Source organism: Protopterus annectens, chromosome 7.part0 (assembly GCF_019279795.1).
Source record: "Protopterus annectens isolate FY-2018-M chromosome 7.part0, PAN1.0, whole genome shotgun sequence".
NCBI lineage: Eukaryota > Metazoa > Chordata > Ceratodontiformes > Protopteridae > Protopterus > Protopterus annectens.
Window position 1 is genome coordinate 280,589,562 of NC_056739.1, and position 21,997 is coordinate 280,611,558.

At 42.0% G+C, this 21,997-nt stretch overlaps 1 protein-coding gene across 1 annotated transcript in view; it reads right to left on the reverse strand.

Annotated features, from left to right (window-relative positions):
* Positions 1-21,997, reverse strand: part of LOC122806397 (fibroblast growth factor receptor substrate 2-like) — a 474,993-nt gene that overhangs the window by 75,306 nt on the left and 377,690 nt on the right. Inside the window, exon 6 of the mRNA XM_044076763.1 lies at positions 18,366-18,526. Within this exon, the coding sequence (XP_043932698.1) occupies positions 18,366-18,526 (161 nt within the window). The remainder of the gene's footprint in view (positions 1-18,365; positions 18,527-21,997) is intronic.

Consider the following 21,997-nt stretch of genomic DNA (forward strand, 5'->3'; position numbering starts at 1 on the left):
GTTTCCCTCATTATCCTTTATCACCCTTACCTGCTGCACATCTTTACTAGCTTGGTCCCTCTGTCTAGCCAATCGGTACAGGTCCTTTTCTCCATCCCTAGTGTCCAACCTTTCATACAACTCTTCATACACCTTATCCTTCGCCACTTCTCTCTTTGCCATGCACCTCATACATACATAATAACTCAGACTGCATAATAACAGGGATAGGAGAAAACAGTTATGCACTTACCATAACACTAGATGCATGCTGTCTGTTTTTTGTCCAGTTCAACCTTTCAGTTATTGGATATGACCTCTGTGCTTTTTCAGAAGCTTAGATCCAATGCACCGACTTTTCCCCTACACATAATCCCCTCAGTTGACCCAGAATACCTCAGATCAAGTTTGTCTGCATCTAATTATACGATTTTATCCAATAAAAACTAGGCAGACCTACTTGACGGTAAATGAAGATGAAACCGTGAACAGCATGAAAATGGCTGTCCAAAGGTAAGGCCCCTAGTCAGGACCAATGACAATTTAGGCTGGGGGGCAGTGAGTGGAATGTTGAACCAGATGCAAACGAGACAACAGAGATCTAGTGTTATGCTAAGTACATAAGTTTTTATCTGATGATGTCTTTTTTCATCAGATTCAACCTCCAGGACAGATTCCCAAGATAAAGTAAAGCTGGGTGGGAATCGAGGAAGGATATTCCGGAATATGGAGGAGCCAATATATGTACATCGACCTTGTAGTGTGACATGAAAGGATGAACAGTAGACCACGTAGCTACTACACAAATCTATCAACAGGAACTCTATCCATAAAGGCTGTTGAAGTAGCTACCACACTGTAAGAATGAGCCTTTGGTTTGCCATATAAAGTCAGTCACAATTTTTCATACACAGAGATAATGTAGTTGGAAAGCCACCTGATCAATATTACTTTAGAAACCCTTTGCCCAAATTTAGCTTTTGAAAAGGCATGGAAAATTTGATCAGACTTCCTGATATACTGTCTCCCGTGTAAATAAATCCTGAGTTGACAATTAGCATCTAGCAAGAGGAGTAGGATATATTCACCTTTGCAAGAGAACTTTGGGAAAATCACTGGCAGATTTATGGTCTGATTAAGGCCTGATTCAGGGGTCACCTGTGGGAGAAAGTGGGGATTTTTTCTCAAAGGTACTCTGTCCTTATGAAAAAATCGGATATAGAGGTTTACATGATGAGGCTTTCAACTCCAAAATCTTCCTTGCAGGTGTGATAGCCACCAAGAAGAGAGTTTTCTAAGAAATAAATATTAGATGGAACATAGAGGCAGATTCAAATGGAACTTCTGTCAAAGCCTGAAGCATGACAGTAAAATCCCATGTGGGAATGTATCCCTGATTGGGGGGGGGGTGCTTAAAAGGAATGGCCCCTTAAGAAAGGCCTTGAAAATCTTTAGAGAAACAATACAAGTCTGATTCTGCTCTTTGTGAAAACTGGACATGGCTGCTAATTGTACCATGATGGTTAAAAAGATGGATACTTTGTGAAACAACTCTGCCAAGAAATCCAAAATTGATGAAAGAGGATCTGAGATAGGGTATAAACCTCTGGATTAATCCTATATGGTAAACTTCCACCATTTGCTGAAAGTAACTTTTTTGGTATTTGGTTTCTGTGAAGAGGATCGAATTTGAATAATTGGGGCAGGCAGCCTGGTATCTCCTGTCACTGTTAAAACTGGAGAAACCCATGTAATCAATTTCAGTGTTTTTAGGTCCTCAATTTTTTTTTTAAAGAATTAGAGAAAACCACGTGATCGGTTTCAGTGTTTTTAGGTCCTCACTTTTTTTTTTTTTTAATTTCTCCAAGTCTTTGGGTTTCTACTATCATTCTGATTACATAGTATGATTAAAGTTCATGAAATTAGTACTACTTCAATCACTGATGTTAGCCAAAAGTGCTCTTCCCAGCACCCACAATGTGCCTAGTAATGACTCCTCCTGCAATTCGTACAGAGTTACATGTATCAGTAACAGATCTAAGTATGACTGTACATTATTTTTATGAGACCCATTGCTCCTACTACTACAGGAACTGCTTGGGTATCCTTCGTCCACACTGACATCGTTTCTGCCTGCAAATCCAGGTCTATATCCCATTTTCAAACTCAATTTATCGAATACCTAATCGCCGAACCCTAACTGTCGAACTATCAATTCAGCAAACGACCTAATCATCGAAGTGGAATTCATCAAATTATTTTACTTGGCCAACACTGCAAAAGGTAAACTTTGTTTACATATTTGCAGGGGGCTGTGCCCCCCTGCAACCCCCACATCCCCTGCAAATTAAATATACAAACTCCGAGATCGCACTACAGTGAAATAATGGGTAAATCATGGCCAGTTGGTATGTCAATCACACAATGTTTTTTCAGGATGGCCAAGTAAAATGTTTTGGTGAATTCCACTTCGATGATTAGGCCGTTCGCTGAATAGGAAGTTCGACAACTAAGGTTGGATGATTAGGTTTTCGATAAATTAAGAGTTCGATGATGTGATACAGACTCTGCAAATTCTGGTATATTATGACTGTGGGTCTGTCTGTATGTAAGACACTGTAGTCACTAGATGTAGCAATTTCAATGAGCAATGCTACTTTTGTCTTCTTTTCATGGACTACTATATCTGGTTTTCTCACATCTATTTTTTAAACTTGGTAATGGATGATCCCATGTCATGTAAACATCATTTTCTATAATGCTTTGTGGATCACGTTTACAGTGTTTTTGAGCTACTTCAATATTATAATTTTTGCACAATCCCCAATGCAACAGTCTTGCCACATTATTATCCCTTTTTAGTATATCACAACTAGCAACAAGATGTGCGACTGTTTCCAGTTCTGTTCTACAAAACTTTTAGTTATGTACTCACCATAACTTTAGATGTTTGGGATCCATCTCGCCTACATTCCGTACTGATGGGTTCGGAGCCGATCCCTCGGCTCCGACTCGGCACGCTTATGCTATAGAGCGAGGCCTCTTATTGGCTGAGCTGTCTTTATCCCAGGATGCACCACCACTAATCCCCCAGATCTTGTTTGTCCACATTCATGCACACATGCACAACTTGTTTATATAACATTGTTAGATGTTTCAAAATGAAACAACAAGATTCGGACCTTCTGATATCCTCTGATCTCCAAGGAAGGGGGAAGGAGGGAGGGTTATTAGGAATGTAGGCGAGATGGATCCCAAACATCTAAAGTTATGGTGAGTACATAACTAAAAGATGTTATGTGATCCTATCTCGCCTACATTCCGTACTGATGGGACAGCGTCCCTAGCACCTAAATCCCGGGAGGCTCATTGGAAAACACTCCTGAGCACTGTGGAACCAAATGAAGCTCGTCCTCTAGATGCCACATCCAATTTGTAGTGGGAAATAAAGGTGTGCGGGGAAGACCATGTAGCCGCAGCACAAATGTCACTAATAGCAAGCTTAGAATGAAATGCTATCGAAGTAGCCATAGCCCTTGTACAATGAGCTTTGACAGAGGTGGTAAGCTCTTTGTTAGAATAAAAATAAGCTTGAGTAATACAGTCCCTGATCCATTTGGCAATAGTGACCTTTGTGACAGCTTTGCCCAATTTATTGTCTGCAAAGGATACAAACAACTGATCTGTTTTCCTTGTTTGTTTGGTCCTGTCTAAATAAAAACGTAACTGCCTGTGGACATCTAGTGTGTGGAATATGAACTCCGCTTTGTTAGAGCATTTTGGGAAAAAAACTGGAAGTTCTAACGATTGTTGTAAGCAGAAACTAGAACAAACTTTAGGGACAAAGGAAGGATTTGGCCTGAGGGATACTCTGTCTTTGTGAAAAAGCAAGTACGGGGATTTTACTGACAAAGCTTGAAGCTCTGAAACTCTTCTGGCAGAAGTAATAGCCACCAGAAAGGCTGTCTTCCATGATAGAAACTTTAGATCACATGTAGCTGCCGGTTCAAAGGGGGAAGAAGTCAAGGCACGTAACACTATATCGAGATCCCATGGAGGTGCAGGATGAGAAATCGGAGGTCTTAATAGAGCAGCACCTTTCAAGAAGGTCTTACACAATCTGTTGCTCATTAAGGGTGGGTCTATGGATTCGTGAAAATTAGAAATTGCTGCCAATTGTACCTTGATGGTAGAAACTGAAGAGCCTTGATTGAAAAGAAGTTAAAATTTTAGTACTTCTGCCACGGGAATAGAAATGGGGTCCAGGCCCCGGAGTTGAGCCCAAATAGCAAATCTTTTCCATTTGCTAGAATACAGTTTCTTTGTAGCAGACTTATGGGCCGAAGATAATATGTGTAAAACATCTGGATCCAATGTATGACTCCTAACTATAGTCGGAAGAGGAGGAGCCAAGCCGTCAATTTTAAGGTGTGTAGGGACTGGTGGAAAAGTCCCGACTGATGAACCAGTAGGTCTGGAATCTGATCCAGGAACCATGGACCTTCCAGAGCATATTTCCGAAGATATGGAAACCATACTTGACGAGGCCAGTAAGGAGCAATTAAGATCATTTTGCTCCCCAAGAGAGATGCTTTTTGAATCACCCTGGGAAGAAGAGGAACTGGAGGGAAGGCATAAAGCAAGCCGGTGGGCCAAGGACGGACTAGTGCGTCCATGGGGCTCTTCCCCGGGGCCGGGGTTAGGGAGAAGAATTCTTTGCACTTCGCATTCAGAGGAGTCGTGAAGAGGTCGCAACATGGAACTCCACATTTGTTGAAAATCTGACTTGCAACAGTCATATTCAGAGACCATTCGTGAGGAGATAGGATGGTTCTGCTCAATCTGTCGGCTATCCCATTGGACTTGCCCAGTATGTGAATAGCCACTAGGAAGCGTCTGGTCGAGAATGCCCATTCCCAAACTCTCATGGCTTCTCTGCAAAGAGGGTAGGATCTGGTCCCTCCCTGTTTGTTCAGGTAGCAGACAACTGACATGTTGTCTGAGTGAACCGCAATTACGCCTTGTGGGAGATAATCGTGAAGGGCTTGAAGGGACAGAAGTACTGCCCTCATTTCTAAGATGTTGATATGAAGTAAAGTCTCTTCCGGGTGCCATTTGCCTTGGACTGACCTGCCCAGGGAATGCCCCCCCATCCCATCTGGGAGGCGTCCGTGGTCAAAGTGGCCGCCGGAGGAGGTAGAACAAAGGGTCGTCCCTGATCCAAATTGGAGGGCACTAGCCACCAGCGAAGGTCCCGTTTGCAAGATTCCGTAATCCATATGAGGTGACTGAGGGGGAGTTCCTGAAAGGACCACTGAGCTGAAAGAAGCCACTGGAGAATTCTCATGTGCAACCTTGCCAAGGGGACTAGAAGAACCGTGGCAGACATGGATCCCAATAGCTGCAGGACCATCCTGGCTGGAGCTTTGGACCTGGGAAGTAAGGCTCGAACTTGAGTCTGTATGGTTTATATTCTGTCTGTCGGTAGATAGACCCGCATTTGGTTTGAGTCCATCTCTACCCCTATGAATCTTATTCGTTGAGATGGCAGCAACACAGACTTTGGCCAATTGAAGGTGATTCCAAGGGAACTGCCCAGTGATATAGTGGCTTGAAGGCTCTGCAGCAGTAGATGCCTGGAGGTGGCAGTTAGGAGCCAGTCGTCTAGATACGGAAACACCTGGAATCCTAGACGTCTCAGGTGAGCAGTCACGACTGCCAAACACTTGGTGAACACCCTGGGGGCTGTGGTGAGACCAAAGGGCAGCGCACGGAACTGAAAATGACTGCCTCCTAGGCTGAAGCGCAGATGTCTCCTGGACGCTTGATGTACCATAATATGGTAATAAGCGTCCTTGAGATCTATGGAGCACATCCAAACACCCTTCTCCAGCAATGGGAGAATGGTTTGTAGGGTGACCATTCGGAACTTGGACTTTCTGACGGAACGGTTTAGGATGCTGAGGTCCAAAATGGGCCTCAAGTCCCCGGTCTTTTTTGGCACCAAAAAGAATCTTGAGTAAGTCCCTAATCCGATCTGGTCTGCGGGGACCGTTGGATGACTCCTTTTGCAGCAGCTTTGAAACTTCTGAGGCTGCAGTATCCCGCTGACTGGGTGGTGGGTCCGGGAGTTTTTTGGACTGAGGGGGGGGGGGGGTGAGAGAATGGGATGGAGTAACCTCCGGCGATAATTCGAAGCACCCATCGGTCCTGAGTGATACCTTCCCAGGCTTTTAGGTGCTTGACGACCCCGACTGGCTCCGGAGCTGCACAGCCGGGCAATCCCTCAGGGACTATGAAAGGCTGAAGAGCCACGAAAGGACTCGCGGTCTCCAGTGTTGCGAGGGCCTCTGCCGCCTCTGGGACGGCGTCTTCCGGAAGAATTTCCCCTTCCCCTGCCTCTGGAAGGAGAATCCTCCTGCTGAGAGGGGTAAGGCTTCTGAGATCTACGGAACCACATTTTCCCTCCTCTTTTAGCCTTGGGATAAGGCCGAAAGGGAGTGGAAAATCGTGCCCCTACGGCAGTCAGAGTCTTACCCTCCTGTTCACAGCGGGTTAGTGTGTCCTTTACCTTGGGTCCAAACAGGGAGGACCCATCAAAGGGGGCGTCGGCAAAGGAAGACTTAAAGGCCTCCGCAAAATGACACAGGCGGAGCCAAGCTTGTCTCCATAGAGCAATGCCTGTACCCGCCGCTCTACTCGCCCCTTCGGCCGCATAAGAAATGAGCCTCAAGGACGAGTTCGAAATGGACGACATTGTAGCCAGCTGAGAGCCAACCGTCTGGGCCAGCTCCTCAGGCAGGTTACCCAAGAGGGTATCGGATAGCTCCTTAATCAGATCCCTCTGAAATCTGGTAAAGTGCGTAAGGTAGTTCAAGGACCTCAATGTAAAGGCCGCTGAACTGAGGGTGCGCTTTCCATACCGATCCATGCGCCTAGACTCCTTATTAGGAGGATGGACGGACGTCGAAGCCTCTGCTACATCTTGCTGGGTAGCAGATGCCACCAGCAAAGCATCTACAGCCACACCTTTAGTTAGAAATTCTTTTTCAGGGGGCGCCGAGAGGAACTTATTCGGACGAGCAGGCACCGGTTCCACAGAGTCTGGGTGTTCCCACGCCCTTCGACAGATCAAATCCAAGAGCTCATCGAAGGGCGGAGACACCCAGGAGGCGGAGGGCTGAGCCCCAGAGTCTGGGTGTTCCCACGCCCTTCGACAGATCAAATCCAAGAGCTCATCGAAGGGCGGAGACACCCAGGAGGCGGAGGGCTGAGCCCCGAAGGCCTTCAGGAACACCGACTCATCAGCAGAGGGAGGTTTGGACTGCCAGCCACCTCGTTGTTTTAGGGCTTCCAGGATGTCTGCAAAGGAGACATCATCCGAGGACGACTTAGGGGACCCCTCTGCATTATCGAGATCAGTGTCTGATGTAAGAGACTCATCAGGGGAGTCAACGTGCTTCCTCTTGCACGATCTCTTCCTGGGGGGTTCTTCTGAAGAGGCTTCAGAAGGACCTCCAGGAGGGGGAGAAACCCCAGCGGGGGTAACCTGAGGCCCGGGGGCTCCACTGTCCAAGGACAGGGGGACTGCCAAAGACCCAGTTTCCGTATGCAGGGAAGGAGCTGGGGAAACCGTGGAGGTAGCCAAGGAAGATTTGGCTAACGCACTCCTCATAGCCCTGAAGGCGGGACCACCAGAATCCTGGGAGGGTCCCACTTCCGTGGCCACGACAGTGGACGGCACTCCCGCCGCCGACGCACCAAGAGGGAGACTTGGGACTGAAAGCATCAATCCCGAAGCCTCCCCCCCAGGGCCGAAGGAAGAAGTCCGTGTACTGAACTCCGACCCCAGAGCCGGAGTTGGAGCAAGGGTCGGGCCCGACCCTAAAACCTCCACCGGTTCCACCAGCACCGGCTCCAACGGTGCCGAAGCTGTTGGAGGAGGAACCACAGTAGGGGAGTGGACCATCGGCTCCGAAGCCGAATGGGCTGGAGCCGAAACTAGCTTTTGGAACACCGGAGACTGGAAGAGTCTAAGGAGCACCCTGTCGATGTCCGAATCAGACATCTTGGATGATCTATAGGATACCGATAGGGCCCGAACCGATTTCTCCATCGGCTCCGAAGGACTCGGGGACCGGTTCCGAAAGGACTCTACCACTATCGGCTCCGAGGGAGATCTCAAGGTAATTTCCCTCGGTACCGATAAGGACTTCGCCCGAGGGGAAGAGTCTGAGCGGTACCTTATCGGCTCCAATATCAGTGGAGCCGATGAAGGTGACCCGCCTCTCGATGCCCCAGTCCTCGGCTCCGAAACCAGAGGGGTCGAGGCTGGAGGCATCGAGGCAGACCGTTCCGCCCTCGGCTCCAAAGTCCGTGGAGCCGATGGAGAAGTCTGCTTAGATTTTTTTGCAGTCGGTTCCGACTGACTGGTCGGAGCCGACGCTTTCTTCTTTTTAGAAGGAGAAGGAGAGGAAGATAAAGCCTCCTCGAAGGATGGCTTGATTAACCCTTTCAGGATTAATTTGTTCTTCCTCTCCTGGAGGACTCTTGATGAAAATGTGTGACACACGCTACACGATTCTTGTAGGTGCTTGGCGCCTAAGCAATAGACGCACGAGGAGTGGTCGTCCGTTATGGACATTTTAAAACCACACCTCGTGCATTTCTTAAACCCGGAGGGTTTGTGTTCTTTAGACATAGTCAAAAAGGTCAAATACAGTTGTCTACAGTCAAAAAGAAGGGTTTGTCACAGCAAATAAAATATCCCTTCTTATAATATTATTATCTTAAATTTAAAATTTTTTTAAATTTTTTTTTATTTATAATACCAGTACAGTAAAACGAAAAAAATTTCACAGAAGATAGAGAGATAAAGAGGGTCAAGACCCTCTAACTTAAACGGGTACTTGACCCACAAACAAAAAACCAAGGTAGTAGAAACAACAGGGGAAGGCCCCTCTAACTTAAACGGGAAACCTTCCCTGACAGGAAAAAACACGAATTCCTCTACAAAAACTACCAATACACACTCGTATAACAACAATAGCTGTTAAAACAGCTTTTGGATTTAAATCAAGCAAATTTCTGACAGGAAAAAGGCTAAATAAATAGTACTTAGCCCAGCCAAGTTGATACCATGTCTAAGCTTTGTAAGCGGCAAACGAGATCTGGGGGATTAGTGGTGGTGCATCCTGGGATAAAGACAGCTCAGCCAATAAGAGGCCTCGCTCTATAGCATAAGCGTGCCGAGTCGGAGCCGAGGGATCGGCTCCGAACCCATCAGTACGGAATGTAGGCGAGATAGGATCACATAACATCCTACATTTGTCTATTTCTCCCACATGTTCAATGGACTTTGTAAACCAACGTGTACATGTCCCACTATCTTGGGCCGCCAATATTAACCTTTCGTCTTTTGGTTTAAATTCACCTCTCATTAACGATCTTGATCAATATGAGGTTGTTCCAAGAGTTTTCTATATTTGCAACTATATTTATGTATTTTCCAAATTTCTTGGCTTCTCATCTGATCCTTCACCTTACATTATACATTATTTCTTTTGCGTTTTGGGACATTCAGTTGCTGCCTAATTTTTATCTACTTCTGGTTTGATTTCCATTCCTGATTGACGCCGATATGTTTCTGCTAGACTACGCAGGGAAGTCCTCTTATAATCATGTTTCAAAACTTTCACTACGTTTGGGTCTTGTGAGATCAGCAGGTATGTGGTCAGTCCCACAATTGCAGATCTATATATGCAATCAATTTCAAGGAGGCCCATACCTCCTTTGGAATGAGGAATATGTAATCTTGGTATGCACTGATTTTTATAAATCATATGGTGAGCATGAAGCACCCTTCTAGTTTTCCTGTCTAATCTATCCAACACATTTTGGGACCAGTCAGTCACTCCAAAACTGTAAGTTAGGACAGAAAGAGCCAATTAGTTTATAGCTTGAATTTTGTTCCTAGATGTCAAAACTGTTTTCAGGATTACTTTAAGTCTTAAAGCATCTCTTACTTAAGTTTTATTCACATTTCTTCATGTTTTATTGTTCATTCTTCACCATTTCCCAAATAGTTATACACTTCTTGCTCAAGTTCATTTATACCACATTCTTGTCGCAATCTGATGTTTTCTTGGTGCTGCAGTTTTTCTGCTTTAAAGGTTGCTTCTGCACATTTATCAAGACCAAATGTCATTCTTATATCATCTGAAAAAGTTTTGACTACTTCCAGCTGTGCTTTCACTTCCCCATCTAATGAGCTATACAGCTTTAAATCATCAAAAAGATGTTTACATTTTGTTGTTTTCTAGGAGCCAAATTGTAGCCATGGCCTTATCTGTTAAGACGACAGCTTAATGGGTTAAGGGCAAGACAGAACAGCAGCGGTGACAGGACGTCACCCTGGAATATCCCCCTATGAATTTTTATCCCTGGAATAATTATTTGTCCTTTATCATGCCTTAATTGCAAAGTGGTCTGCCACTATTTCATGGTCACTGTAATGTAGTCGATCCGCGTAGGGTGCATCTTACACATTTTTAAGCACTCTTCTATACATTAATGTGGGATACTATCAAATGCTTTTTTGTAGTCAATCCGTGCCATACTTAGATTCTTTCCCTTTTTACAGTTCTCCTTTATGACTTTATTTACTCAGACCCTTTTTTAATTTTGCCAAGTCTTTTGGGTTTCTAACACGATGACGGGAATGGACCCCATCCCTGAGTCAAAGTATGATTAAAGTTCATGAAATTAGTATTGTTTCAATCTTTGATGTCAGCCAGAAGTGTTCTTTGCAGCACGCACAATGTTCCCAGTAATGACTCCTTCCACAATTCGTACAGGGTTACATGTATTGGTAACATATCTAAATAAGATAGTAGATTCTTTTTTATAAAACTCATTGCTCCTACTACTATTGGAACTGCCTGGGTATCTTTCTTCCATACTGCTCTAGTTTCTGCCTGCAAATCCTGATATTTTATGAATTTGTGTCTCTCTGTACCCAAGACACTGTAGTAAATTGGTGTGGCAACTTTAATGATCAATGCTACTTTTGTCTTCTTTTCATGGACCACTATAACTGGTTTTCTAACATCTATCTTTAGAACTGTTGCTAATCGATGATCCCATGTGATGCAGACTTCATTATTTTCTATGATGCTTCAAGGCTCATGTTTCCAGTGTTTTTCAGCCACTTCATTACCATAATGTTTCCATAATCCCCGGTGCAACAGTCTTGCCACATTATTACACCTTTCAGTATACAGTCCTTCTGCCATTAGTATGTCATAACCAGCAACAAGGTGTGCAACCATTTCCAATTCCATTTTACAAAACATACACTTGTCTGTTTCTCTTCCATCTTCAATGGACTTTGTAAACCAATGTGCACGCACCCCACTACCTTGGGTCTCCAATATTAACCTTTCATCTCTTGGTTTGAATTCACCTCTCCTTAACCATTCCTGCGTTTGATCCTGCTCAACAGGAGGTTCTTCCAGAAGTTTTCTATACTTGCAAATATATTTAAGCCACGTTTCTTGCTTTCTCATCTGGTCCTTCACCTTATATTCTTTCTTTTGCTTTTTGGCACTTTCAATTGCTGCCTGAATTTTATCTTCTGGTTTGATTTCCATTCCTGCTAAACGCAGATATGCTTCTGCTAGGCTAACCAGAGAAGTCATCTTAGATTTATTCTCCACATGTTTCAAAACTTTCACTATGTTCAGTCTTGTGCGGCCAGCAGATGTGTGTGCAGCTCCATGACTGCAGATCTATACATGTAATCAATTTCAAGGAGGTCCATCCCTCCTTCAGAACTGGGAATATATAAGTTTTCTTGGTGCTGCAGTTTTTCTGCTTTAAAGGTTGCTTTTGCACATTTATCAACACCAAATGACATTCTTATATCATCTGAAAAGCTTTCAAGTTCCTCATCTGATGAGCTATACAGTTTTAAACCATCGACAAAGAGAAGATGAGAAGTCTTTGCATTTTGTTTTCTCGGAGCCAAATTGTAGCCATGGCCTAAGCTGTTAAGCAGACAGCTTAATGGGTTAAGGGCAAGACAGAATAGCAGCGAGGACACGGAGTCACACTGGGATATCCCCCTCTGAATTTTTATCCCTGGAATAATCATTTGTCTTTTATCATGGCTTAATTGCAAAGTGGTCTGCCACTGTTTCATGGTCACTGTAATGTAGTCGATCAATGTAGGGTGTATCTTGTACATTTTTAGGCACTCTTTTTTATACATGAATGTGGGATACTATCAAATGCTTTTTTTGCAGTCAATACATGTCATACTTAGATTTTTCCCATTTTTACAGTTCTCCACTATGACTTCATTTAACAACAAATGATCCTTTGTTCCATATGCCGTTCTTTTACTGCCCTTTTGCTCTACTGCCATAATTGAATTTTCTTCTAAATGACTATAAACTCTGCTGTCATCATTTCCAGTGTACAGTTTATACGTCGTTGGAAGGCAAGTTTGGTCTATAATTTTTAAGGTAGCTTGCACGTTCACTCAAGTAGGAGCATTGTTTTTCCTGTTGTTAACCAGGTTGGTGTCTGTTCGGGTGCTCATATTAATAGTTCTTACTCGTGGCTAAATCTTTGTGCAAAGATGTTAATACTTTTAACCAGAAGTTAGGTACTGCATCTGAGCCTGGGTTTTTTCAATTAGAGACTTTTATTAACTTTGTTTCAATCTCTCTGGCTGTTACTTCATCCCATTTCATATCCTGTAGTTTTAAACTTCTTATTTTTTCTTTTCCTTTTCTATTTATTTAGCATCTTTGTTATGTTCCACAGGATCTTCATAAATACTTCTCCAAAATATATCTATTTCTTCTTTTTTTGGTGGTCTTTCAATTCCTTTTACCTTATTTCCCAATTCTGTATAAAACTTTTTTGGTTCATCAATAAATTTCTTATTTTGTATTTCTCCTTTATATCTATCTCCATATCTTCTAAATAGGCAGCAAATGAGGCTGATCTGGTGATACAGCAGGTCTGGAGGAGGGTCCAACACGCAGGGTGGATGTACTACATAAGACCAGAGGAAAGGGAACCAAACTTGCCTGGGCTAAAAAAAAGGCAATGCTAATGAAACTTGCACCTGCAGTCTTTTGGAAGAAAGTCTAATCAGAGGCCTGGGGGCTAATTGTGGACTACAGCATCTCTCAGTGTCTGAGCCTGTGGAAGGATCAGGGCAAAGTAACTGCTGCACTTATTTAAGTATGAAGCAAAAAGATACAAGCAAATTTGGCCCCAGTGACTGAAAATCTGCACCACCACTGCCTGAGGGACCACTCACTGGGCAGAAGACTAGATCTGCTCAGTTTGTCTGCCAGGAAATTGGAAGTCCCCAGGATGTGCAATGCAATTAAAAAGCTACAGGAAGACATCACTCATTGTCACATTCTCATGGCTTCCTGGCACAGTGGATATGATAGAGTTCCTCCCAACTTGTTGATACACCAGGCTACCACCATGTTGTCTGTCTAGATGGAAATCACAACCTCCAGGTGGGAATCCTGAAAATCCTGAAATGCTAGGAGGACTGCAGTCATCAGCAACACGCTGATGTGAAGACAGACATCTGTTGTCAACCAAGAACTAGTATGTGTTTTCTTCAATTTAAGGCTGAACAGAGTCAAACCATGAAAAGGGAACATTAATGAAGGACGTCTTGAAGCCTTCCATGAAGTCACACAGGAGCATCCAGGTGCATCAGTGAATAGAAATGCCAGTGTCTGCTGCCCTAACCTTACATTCACATGCACTGGACAGCAGATGCACATATACATTAGGCATCGACTGAAGGATAGACAACTGGGACTCGACTGACTTCTGGATGTCCACAGGTAGATTATCACAGAGGGATTATATTAGCTCTTTTGACACATTTTTCCAAAAATGCATCATATGAGCTATGTGATTCAGCACTCTAAGTAAAAGTCACAGAAGCATATGCCCATTTCCCAAACATGCTCAAAGCAATAGATTCTATACTGGGATGGAAGTCTCACTTCAGTGATGGACTCAAATGAAGAGTCCAAATGTCTATTCTTACAAGCCCACTTCCTCAGAACCTCACCCATGTGGGCCTCCAGGGAAGGCTTTGAATTGGATGGGGAGCTCACGTGGTGAGAGACACCAGACTGCATGAGGCTGACTGTCCCTGCTGATCAGGATGATAGGAGACAGAATCCGCAAGAGGTAGGCAAGGAGCCAAGCACAGTAGAGGCATCTCCTCTCTTAACATAGAGAGAACCCTTTTGAATAACTTGAAGGTTCAAGATACAATTTGGGTTGAGGAAACATCCCTATAATTGCCAGGGGGAGGGGGTCTTCGGTGCTGACCTTCCCCAGCTCTGATGCCAACAATGTTTCCGAGCTGTCAAGTACAGAAACGCAGCGAAAGGCATGGATCCAAAAACTTCAGAGTCAACGCCGTCCTTTGAGCCTACACTGCAAGACTCATCCAGATCCAACACCACCGGAGCCAAGAAAGCAGAGGAAACTGGTGTCAAACTCGAAATGACTATCAGCTTTGACTTCAGTGCTCTACCAGGCAGATTTGGAACTATGGCCTTCAAATCCGGCAGTTGGACTAAAATGGAAGAAACTAGTGAAGGGGTAATCAGGACAGTACCCAGAGGCTCCAAAAAGGTCAGAGCTGAGATGACTCCCCAGATGAATCCAAGTCTGAAGGAACTTCCACATCATCCTGTCAATGTCAGATGCCAAAAGTCTCAATAAATGGAAGGACCTGAAGGATGAGGAGAAGGGTGAAACTAAGACTTACAGTCCCTACAGAGAAACATGGAGAGAAAGACTGAGTGGATCCAAGGAAGCTCTGGATTTGAATGCCTCAGTGTGTTTGAAGTCAGCCTAGAAGACTCCAACAAATCCATGGAACATTTCCTGGATTTTCAGGTCTCTTTCTCTTGCTCTTTTTTTCTTTCACTCTGCTATATTCTTTAGGCTTTTCTCACTCCTTCTCTCTCCTTTTTTTGAAGCTTTACTTCTTTGACTATCTATGCAGGAGAGGAAACTCCTGGGGCAGAATGTGCAAACTGACTGCTTTTGGTGCGAAGAAGGCCCTTTAAAAACAAGTTTGTCTATGCACCCTTGTACCCCCCCTGGCCCGGAAACAGACACATGCCTCACAGTCTGTGTCTAGGTGTGTAACCCCCAAACAAGAGTCGCACATTGAGTGTGGGTCCTGTGGCAGTATCTTGTGGCCACAGGTAATCAAACATTTCTTAAATCCAGTGGCCTAGTCTGACATACTGGGGAAACATAATAGTGAACTACCTCCATGGTAAAATGCTAGCAGCAACTGTAAAAAAAGACAACAGCAACAACAACGATAGAACAATCCTAACAATTCCCAAGTACTATCTTAAAGTACACTAGAAAACAAACAGGAAAACAGTGAAGAATTTTTTTTTTTTTTGTAAGGGGAGGATAAGAAGAAAAAACAGCTCAAAAGGATACAGCTGAAAGAGGCAGATCAATTTTTTTTGTTTAAAACCTATGGAAAACACTTCTCATTAAAAAAACATCAGAAACCTCAATTTCTATGTCCTACTGCATCAAGTAGCAAACAAGATCTGAAGTGCTCTGGGGAACTAATGGAACTTTGAGTAGGCAAAGAGTCAAAGCCCTGGATCCAAGCTTCAGAAATAGCACAGAAGTCGGAGCCCCTCGATCAGATCAACCAAAGGTTGAATGGCAGTAAAATAGACAACACTGAATACTTTGTTATCCCGGACATTCTGTGATTACAGTGTCTCCAAGAAGTTCCAGTGGACTAGAGCAATAGTTAATGAAAGTGCACTCCTTGGTTTTAAACGAACTAGCATACATTCTTTAAGGAGTGGATCGCAATTTCACATTTTAAAAAGGTTAATTAAAGATTCAATAAGGTAACAGAAAATCCAATGCTGGTGAAAAGAACAAGTGAAACAGTGCTAAAGCAGCCTTTACTCAGCAAGTACACACTAATCTGTCATCTACTGGCTTCTCTGTGGATGGTTGAGGTGAAATTCCTCTAGCTTCAGTTGCCTGAAGCATAAAGACGCTGAGGAACATAATGCTGATCACACATTTCCATAGCAAATCATTGTCAGTGCAATTTCTAAGTGTGAGCAGGCAATGATTCCTTTCTTTTGAGAGACTTCTCCCTACTTCAAGTTGGTGTGACTACAGAGTTGGTATATACAGTGCAATGAAAAAGTATTTGCCCTCTTCTTGATTTCTTATTCATGTTTGTCACACTTAAATGTTTCAGATCATCAAACAAATATACATTTTAGACAAAGACAACCCAAGTAGACACAAAATGCAGTTTTTAAGTCATGATTTTATTTATTAAGGAAAAAAAAAAAATATCCAAACCTACATGGCCCTAAGTGAAAAAGTAATTGTCCCCTAAACCTAATAACCGGTTGTGCCACCTTTAGCAGCAACAACTGCAATCAAGTGTTTGTGATAACTGGCAATGAGTCTTTCACATCGCTGTTGAAGAATTTTGGCCCACTCTTCTTTGCAGAATTGTTTTAATTCAGCCATATTGGAAGGTTTCCGAGTATGAACCACCTATTTAAGGTCATGCCACAGCACCTCAATTGGATTCAAGTCCGAATTTTGACTAAGCCACTACAAAACCTTCATTTTGTTTTTTGTAAGCCATTTAGAGGTGGACTTGCTGGTGTGTTTTGGATCATTGTCATGCTGCAGCACCCAAGTACACTTCAGCTTGAGGTCTCCTTCAGGATTTTTTTGGTACAGAGCAGAATTCATAGTTCCATTAATATCAGCAAGTTGTCCAGGTCTAGAAGCAGTAAAGCAGCCCCAGACCATCACACTACCACCACTATGTTTGACTGCTGAAATGATGTTCTTTTTCTGAAATGCTGTGTTACTTTTATGCCAGATGTAACGGGGCGCACACCTCCCAAAAGGTTCAACTTTTGTTTTGTCAGTCCACAGAATATTTTCCCAAAGATCTTGGGGATCATCAAGATGTTTTTTGGCAAAAGTGAGACGACCCTTTATGTTCTTTTTGGTCAGCAGTGGTTATGTTTTTTGGCAAAAGTGAGATGAGCCTTTATGTTCTTTTTGGTCAGCTGTGGTTTTCGCCTTGGAACTCGGCCATGCATGCCATTTTTGCCCAGTCTCTTTCTTTATGGTTGAGTCATGAACACTGACCTTAAATGAGGCAAGTGAGGCCTGCAGTTCTCTAGATGTTGTTCTGGGTTCTTTTGTGACCTCTTGGATGAGTCGTCGCTGCGTTCTTGGGGTCACCACTGTTCCATGTTTTCTCCATTTGTGTGTAATGGCTCTCACCGTGGTTCACTGGAGTCCCAAAGCTTTAGAAACGGCTTTGTAACCTTTTCCAGACTGATAGATGTCAATTACTTTATTTCTCATCTGCTCCGGAATTTCTTTAGATCGCGGCATGATGTCTTCCTTTTTGGGATCTTTTGGCCTACTTCACTTTGTCTGACAGGTTCTATTTAAGTGATCTCTTGATTCAACAGGTCTGGTAGTAATCAGGCCTCGGTGTGGCTAGTGAAACTGAACTCACCTTTCCCAGAAATGTGATTAACCACAGTTACTTCATGATTTAACAAGGGGCAATTACTTTTTCACATAGGACCATGTAGGTTTGGATATTTTTTTTCCTTAATAAATAAAATCATCACTTAAAAACTGCATTTTGTGTTTACTTGGGTTATCTTTACCTAATATTTAATTTTTTTTGATGATCTGAAACATTTAAGTGTGACAAACATGCAAAGAAATAAAAACTCAGGAAGGGGGCAAATACGTTTTCATTGCAATATATAGGTTTGGGAGTACAAGGGCTTGCCCCCTCACACTGGGGTGCGGAAGGGTCTGCTACCTGTAAAAAGCTTGAAATGATCACCCTTCTATATATACTATGGGCATTATTTTTAGGCATTGCTGATGTTTACAGTTTTGCTATTCGTCGATCCATAGAAGAACTTACCTAATATGTGTATGTGTCGCCATATGCCACACACAACCATCTGTTATTTTTGTTGGCATCATTTTGGAAAACACATTAAGATGAAAAAAATTCAAACTGTAAAGCGTATTATAAATCTGCACGAGCTTGAAAAAAAGTATCATTAAAAGCCCAAAATGTAATGTGCAAAGACAGGTTCACTTATTCACATTCCATGCTTTGATTCTATACAGTCTTTTAATCAACCATTTAATATGACTTGTTTCAAACAAATATTACTAAAAGTTACAAGTACTCATAACAACTTTCTGTCAAAACTAAAGGAAAAGTTTCTGCAGATACTACTTTTTCAAATGCTTACCTGATCCTCTGCTCCAATCAAAGCACGGGTAGACTCCTCACTCATAGAGTGTTTCATGCTGCCAACAGAGGGATGTCGAATTGATGGATGGGACTTGAGCTCTGCTGGGACTGAATAACCTGGGAAACCATTAGGGAAGCCTTGAACAGTATATGCTGGAGCTAAGAAAGCACAAGATTAAGAAAATCAGATACACAGACTGCATGTATTTTTGGGTTTCCATTGTATGCAACAAAGTTGGTTTCATCACCTGCTTACAAATAATGTCCTGCACAGCTAGGCTATATATATATATATATATATATATATATATATATATATATATATATACACACACACACACACACACATATATATATATATATATATATATATACACACACACATATATATATATATATATATATATACATATATATATACACACATACATATATATCTATATCTATATATATATCTATATATATCTATCTATAGCTATCTATATCTATATCTATCTATATATATATACACACACACACACACATATATATAAATATATATATATATATATATATATATATATATATATAAATAAATATATATATAAATATATACATATATATATATCTATATATACACACGTGCGTACACACACACACACACACACACACACACACATATATATATATATATATATATATATATATATATATACATACATATACACACACAAATACAAACACACACATATATATATATAAATATATATATATATATATATATATATAAATATATATATATATATATATATATATAGATAAATATATATATATATATATATATATATATATCTATATATACATGCGCGCACACACACACATATATATACATTACATATATGTGTGTGTGTGTATATATATACATACAGTATGTGTGTGTGTGTGTGTGTATATATATAAATTTTGCCATGAAAGATATCGGATTCAAAAATATAATTTATAAATATGCTCTATTCTTAGGAAGAGACAACAGAATTTACAGCATTAGAACTAGCATATGTACTCGCCTTATCAGTTATCTATAAGGACACCTCTGCAACTTCAACTTCTGATATTCCCGGTCTGGCATACTTCTGAACAATCTATAGCTTACAGCACTGAGGGGCACCTGTGCCTCCTGCTGGTGTAGGTTTTGGCTGAGAAAGCAGTCAGCTTCTGTGATCCCAGCTAGATCCCTATAAACTAAGCAACATACCTAAAAAACAGACAAGAAGAAATAACCTTCATATTTACTCATCTTACAAAGAAAATCTAGTACAGGAAATCTTAAGTTTGTAACTTTTCATTGGATAACAATGACTATCCCAGTCTCTTGCCTCCTTCCTTGCCCTGCCATCTCAGGAACAAGGAAGTGGAAAGGATGGATAGGCAAACAGGGAAAAGGGGATAAAAAATATTAAATAATAAAGTCAGCTAAAATGTTTACTGCATACTTGCTGTACTACATTACAAATGCCTTCAGCATGGGGTACTCGTTAGGAACAATCCTATGGTGAACAGAGATAAAAGTCCTGATTATGAACAGAGTCTGATTAGTGGTGCAGATAGTAGAAAAGCCACGTAGTGGAACATCAGAGCAAGCTGTTTATGCCGCTTGCTCATCCTGGTGTGTGGGTGAGGGGTGAATTTGGTGGTAAAGTCAGCTGCTCTGTTCCTGGGTAGTGGAGGCCTGCAAGATACCAATGCCTGTTGGAACAGAAGACGTTGGGTTTGGCAGTCTCAAACCAGTGATGTGGGTGTCCATGTCAGCCACTGGGACAGGGTTAGGGCTACAAAATAAACACATCTCATGGCTGCCTGTGTGATGGCCATGCCATGGACTGCTCCTGTGATAGGGATAGGGTGGGGCTAAACCTGCACTACCCACACCTGGATGCTATTTAATTCTTAACTTCTCAAAATAAAATCACTGTATAAAGAAACTCATTTTCTGTACATCTGAAGGCAGCTTAGAGATGAGCTGCATAAGCATATTCATAACTGCATCTGCAGAGTACACGGATTTAATATACCTTTGGCTACTTAGTTTTGTTTTAAGGGACCCAGAAGTGCACATGGATCTAGTTCTTAACACTAGGTCATTCACATACACTCATGTCTGCTTTTTCTGCAAATTGATTTTAATTTTTGCAAATTATTCTTCTGCGAGCAAATGTACTATGATACATGGGAGGATGGGAGTTTGATGTTACTTTACTGCTTCAGCTTAGGCTCTCCCGTTAGCTACATGGAAAAAAAATGGGGATTGTTGCCTTTTTTTAATAGGGTTGCAACAATTTATATTGTTTTAGTTTAGGTTCTGCAGCCAGACTTCTTGGTGTCTCAATTTAACATGGGAATGCTGTATACAATCAGTAGGGATGTTTCAGAATATTACTTAGCTTTTACTGTACAATTTTTTGTCTAAAGTCAATCATGGCTGAAATATACACCTTAGACTTTACTCCTCAGTGATACCAGGACTACAGCTAGCTTTATAACTTCCACAGCTGGGAAGGAATGAACTGAAGACATTGTCATTGTGATGCATCTATATTACAACGTTGAACATTTAGATTGTCAAATGCCTAAACGTTGACACCTAAATGCTGAATGCTGATAACTGTGAACGGCCAATTACGTGAATTTGTTCCCCGTGAAAAAACTTGCTTGGCCAAAAACAAACAAAAAAAAAAAAACTTTAAAACCCTAACCAAGTGGGGGGCTTCCCCCACACCCCCCTAACTAAATATACCAACTCGGAGATCGCTCTACATCAGGGAAAAGGGCAAATCCCCAATGATGGCCAAGCGAATATTTTCCCTGGGAAAAAATTTGCGTAATTGCCCATTCCCGGTTTTCAGCGATTGACATTTAGGTGTCTACGTTTAGGCGTTTGACAATCTAAATGTTCGATGACGTGACAGGAACCTATTGTAATACGGGGGGGGGGTCAGAAAGAGGCCAGTGGGGGGACCTTGAAAAGAGGAGACCACGAAATATGCCAGAGCTTGATGAATGGTTAATAACCAATATCTGGGGAGAAGTTGGCATTTTTGGTATTTTACAGACTAAATGCGCAATCCAAAGGGCTGAGAATTTTGATCAGTACATTATCCCGTAAAACAAATGTATTTAAATAAATACCTTACTTAAGCAGTAAAGTAACAAGCTCAAAGCCTGGCTCAGTAATCTTTCCCTTTCAGATGGGTAATGCAAAGGTGGCCCTTGTGAAGCACTATTAAAGCTAACTTAAACATTATAAAATATACTGGATAGTCTTGACTCATGCAATGCAAACACTTAAGCGGCTGTTCATGAGTGGGACCTGTCTCCTGGAAGGGGACTTAACTGGTTAGTAGTTAACATGGTTTAAAAGGCATACTGAGAAGGGAGTCAAGACACACAAATGACTGAAAGGAAAAAAACAAGGTACTTTCAACAAATTAAACTCAGAGCCTTGAGAAACTTAACTGCATCTATATTAGGAATACTTAATCCTAATAAGAGGATTAACCATTCTGAAAGATGCACCAGGAGTAGTTCTAACAATTCAAAACACAGCCACATACTTGTAAAGAAAGTATATTTACATGAGCAACTTACTATGAA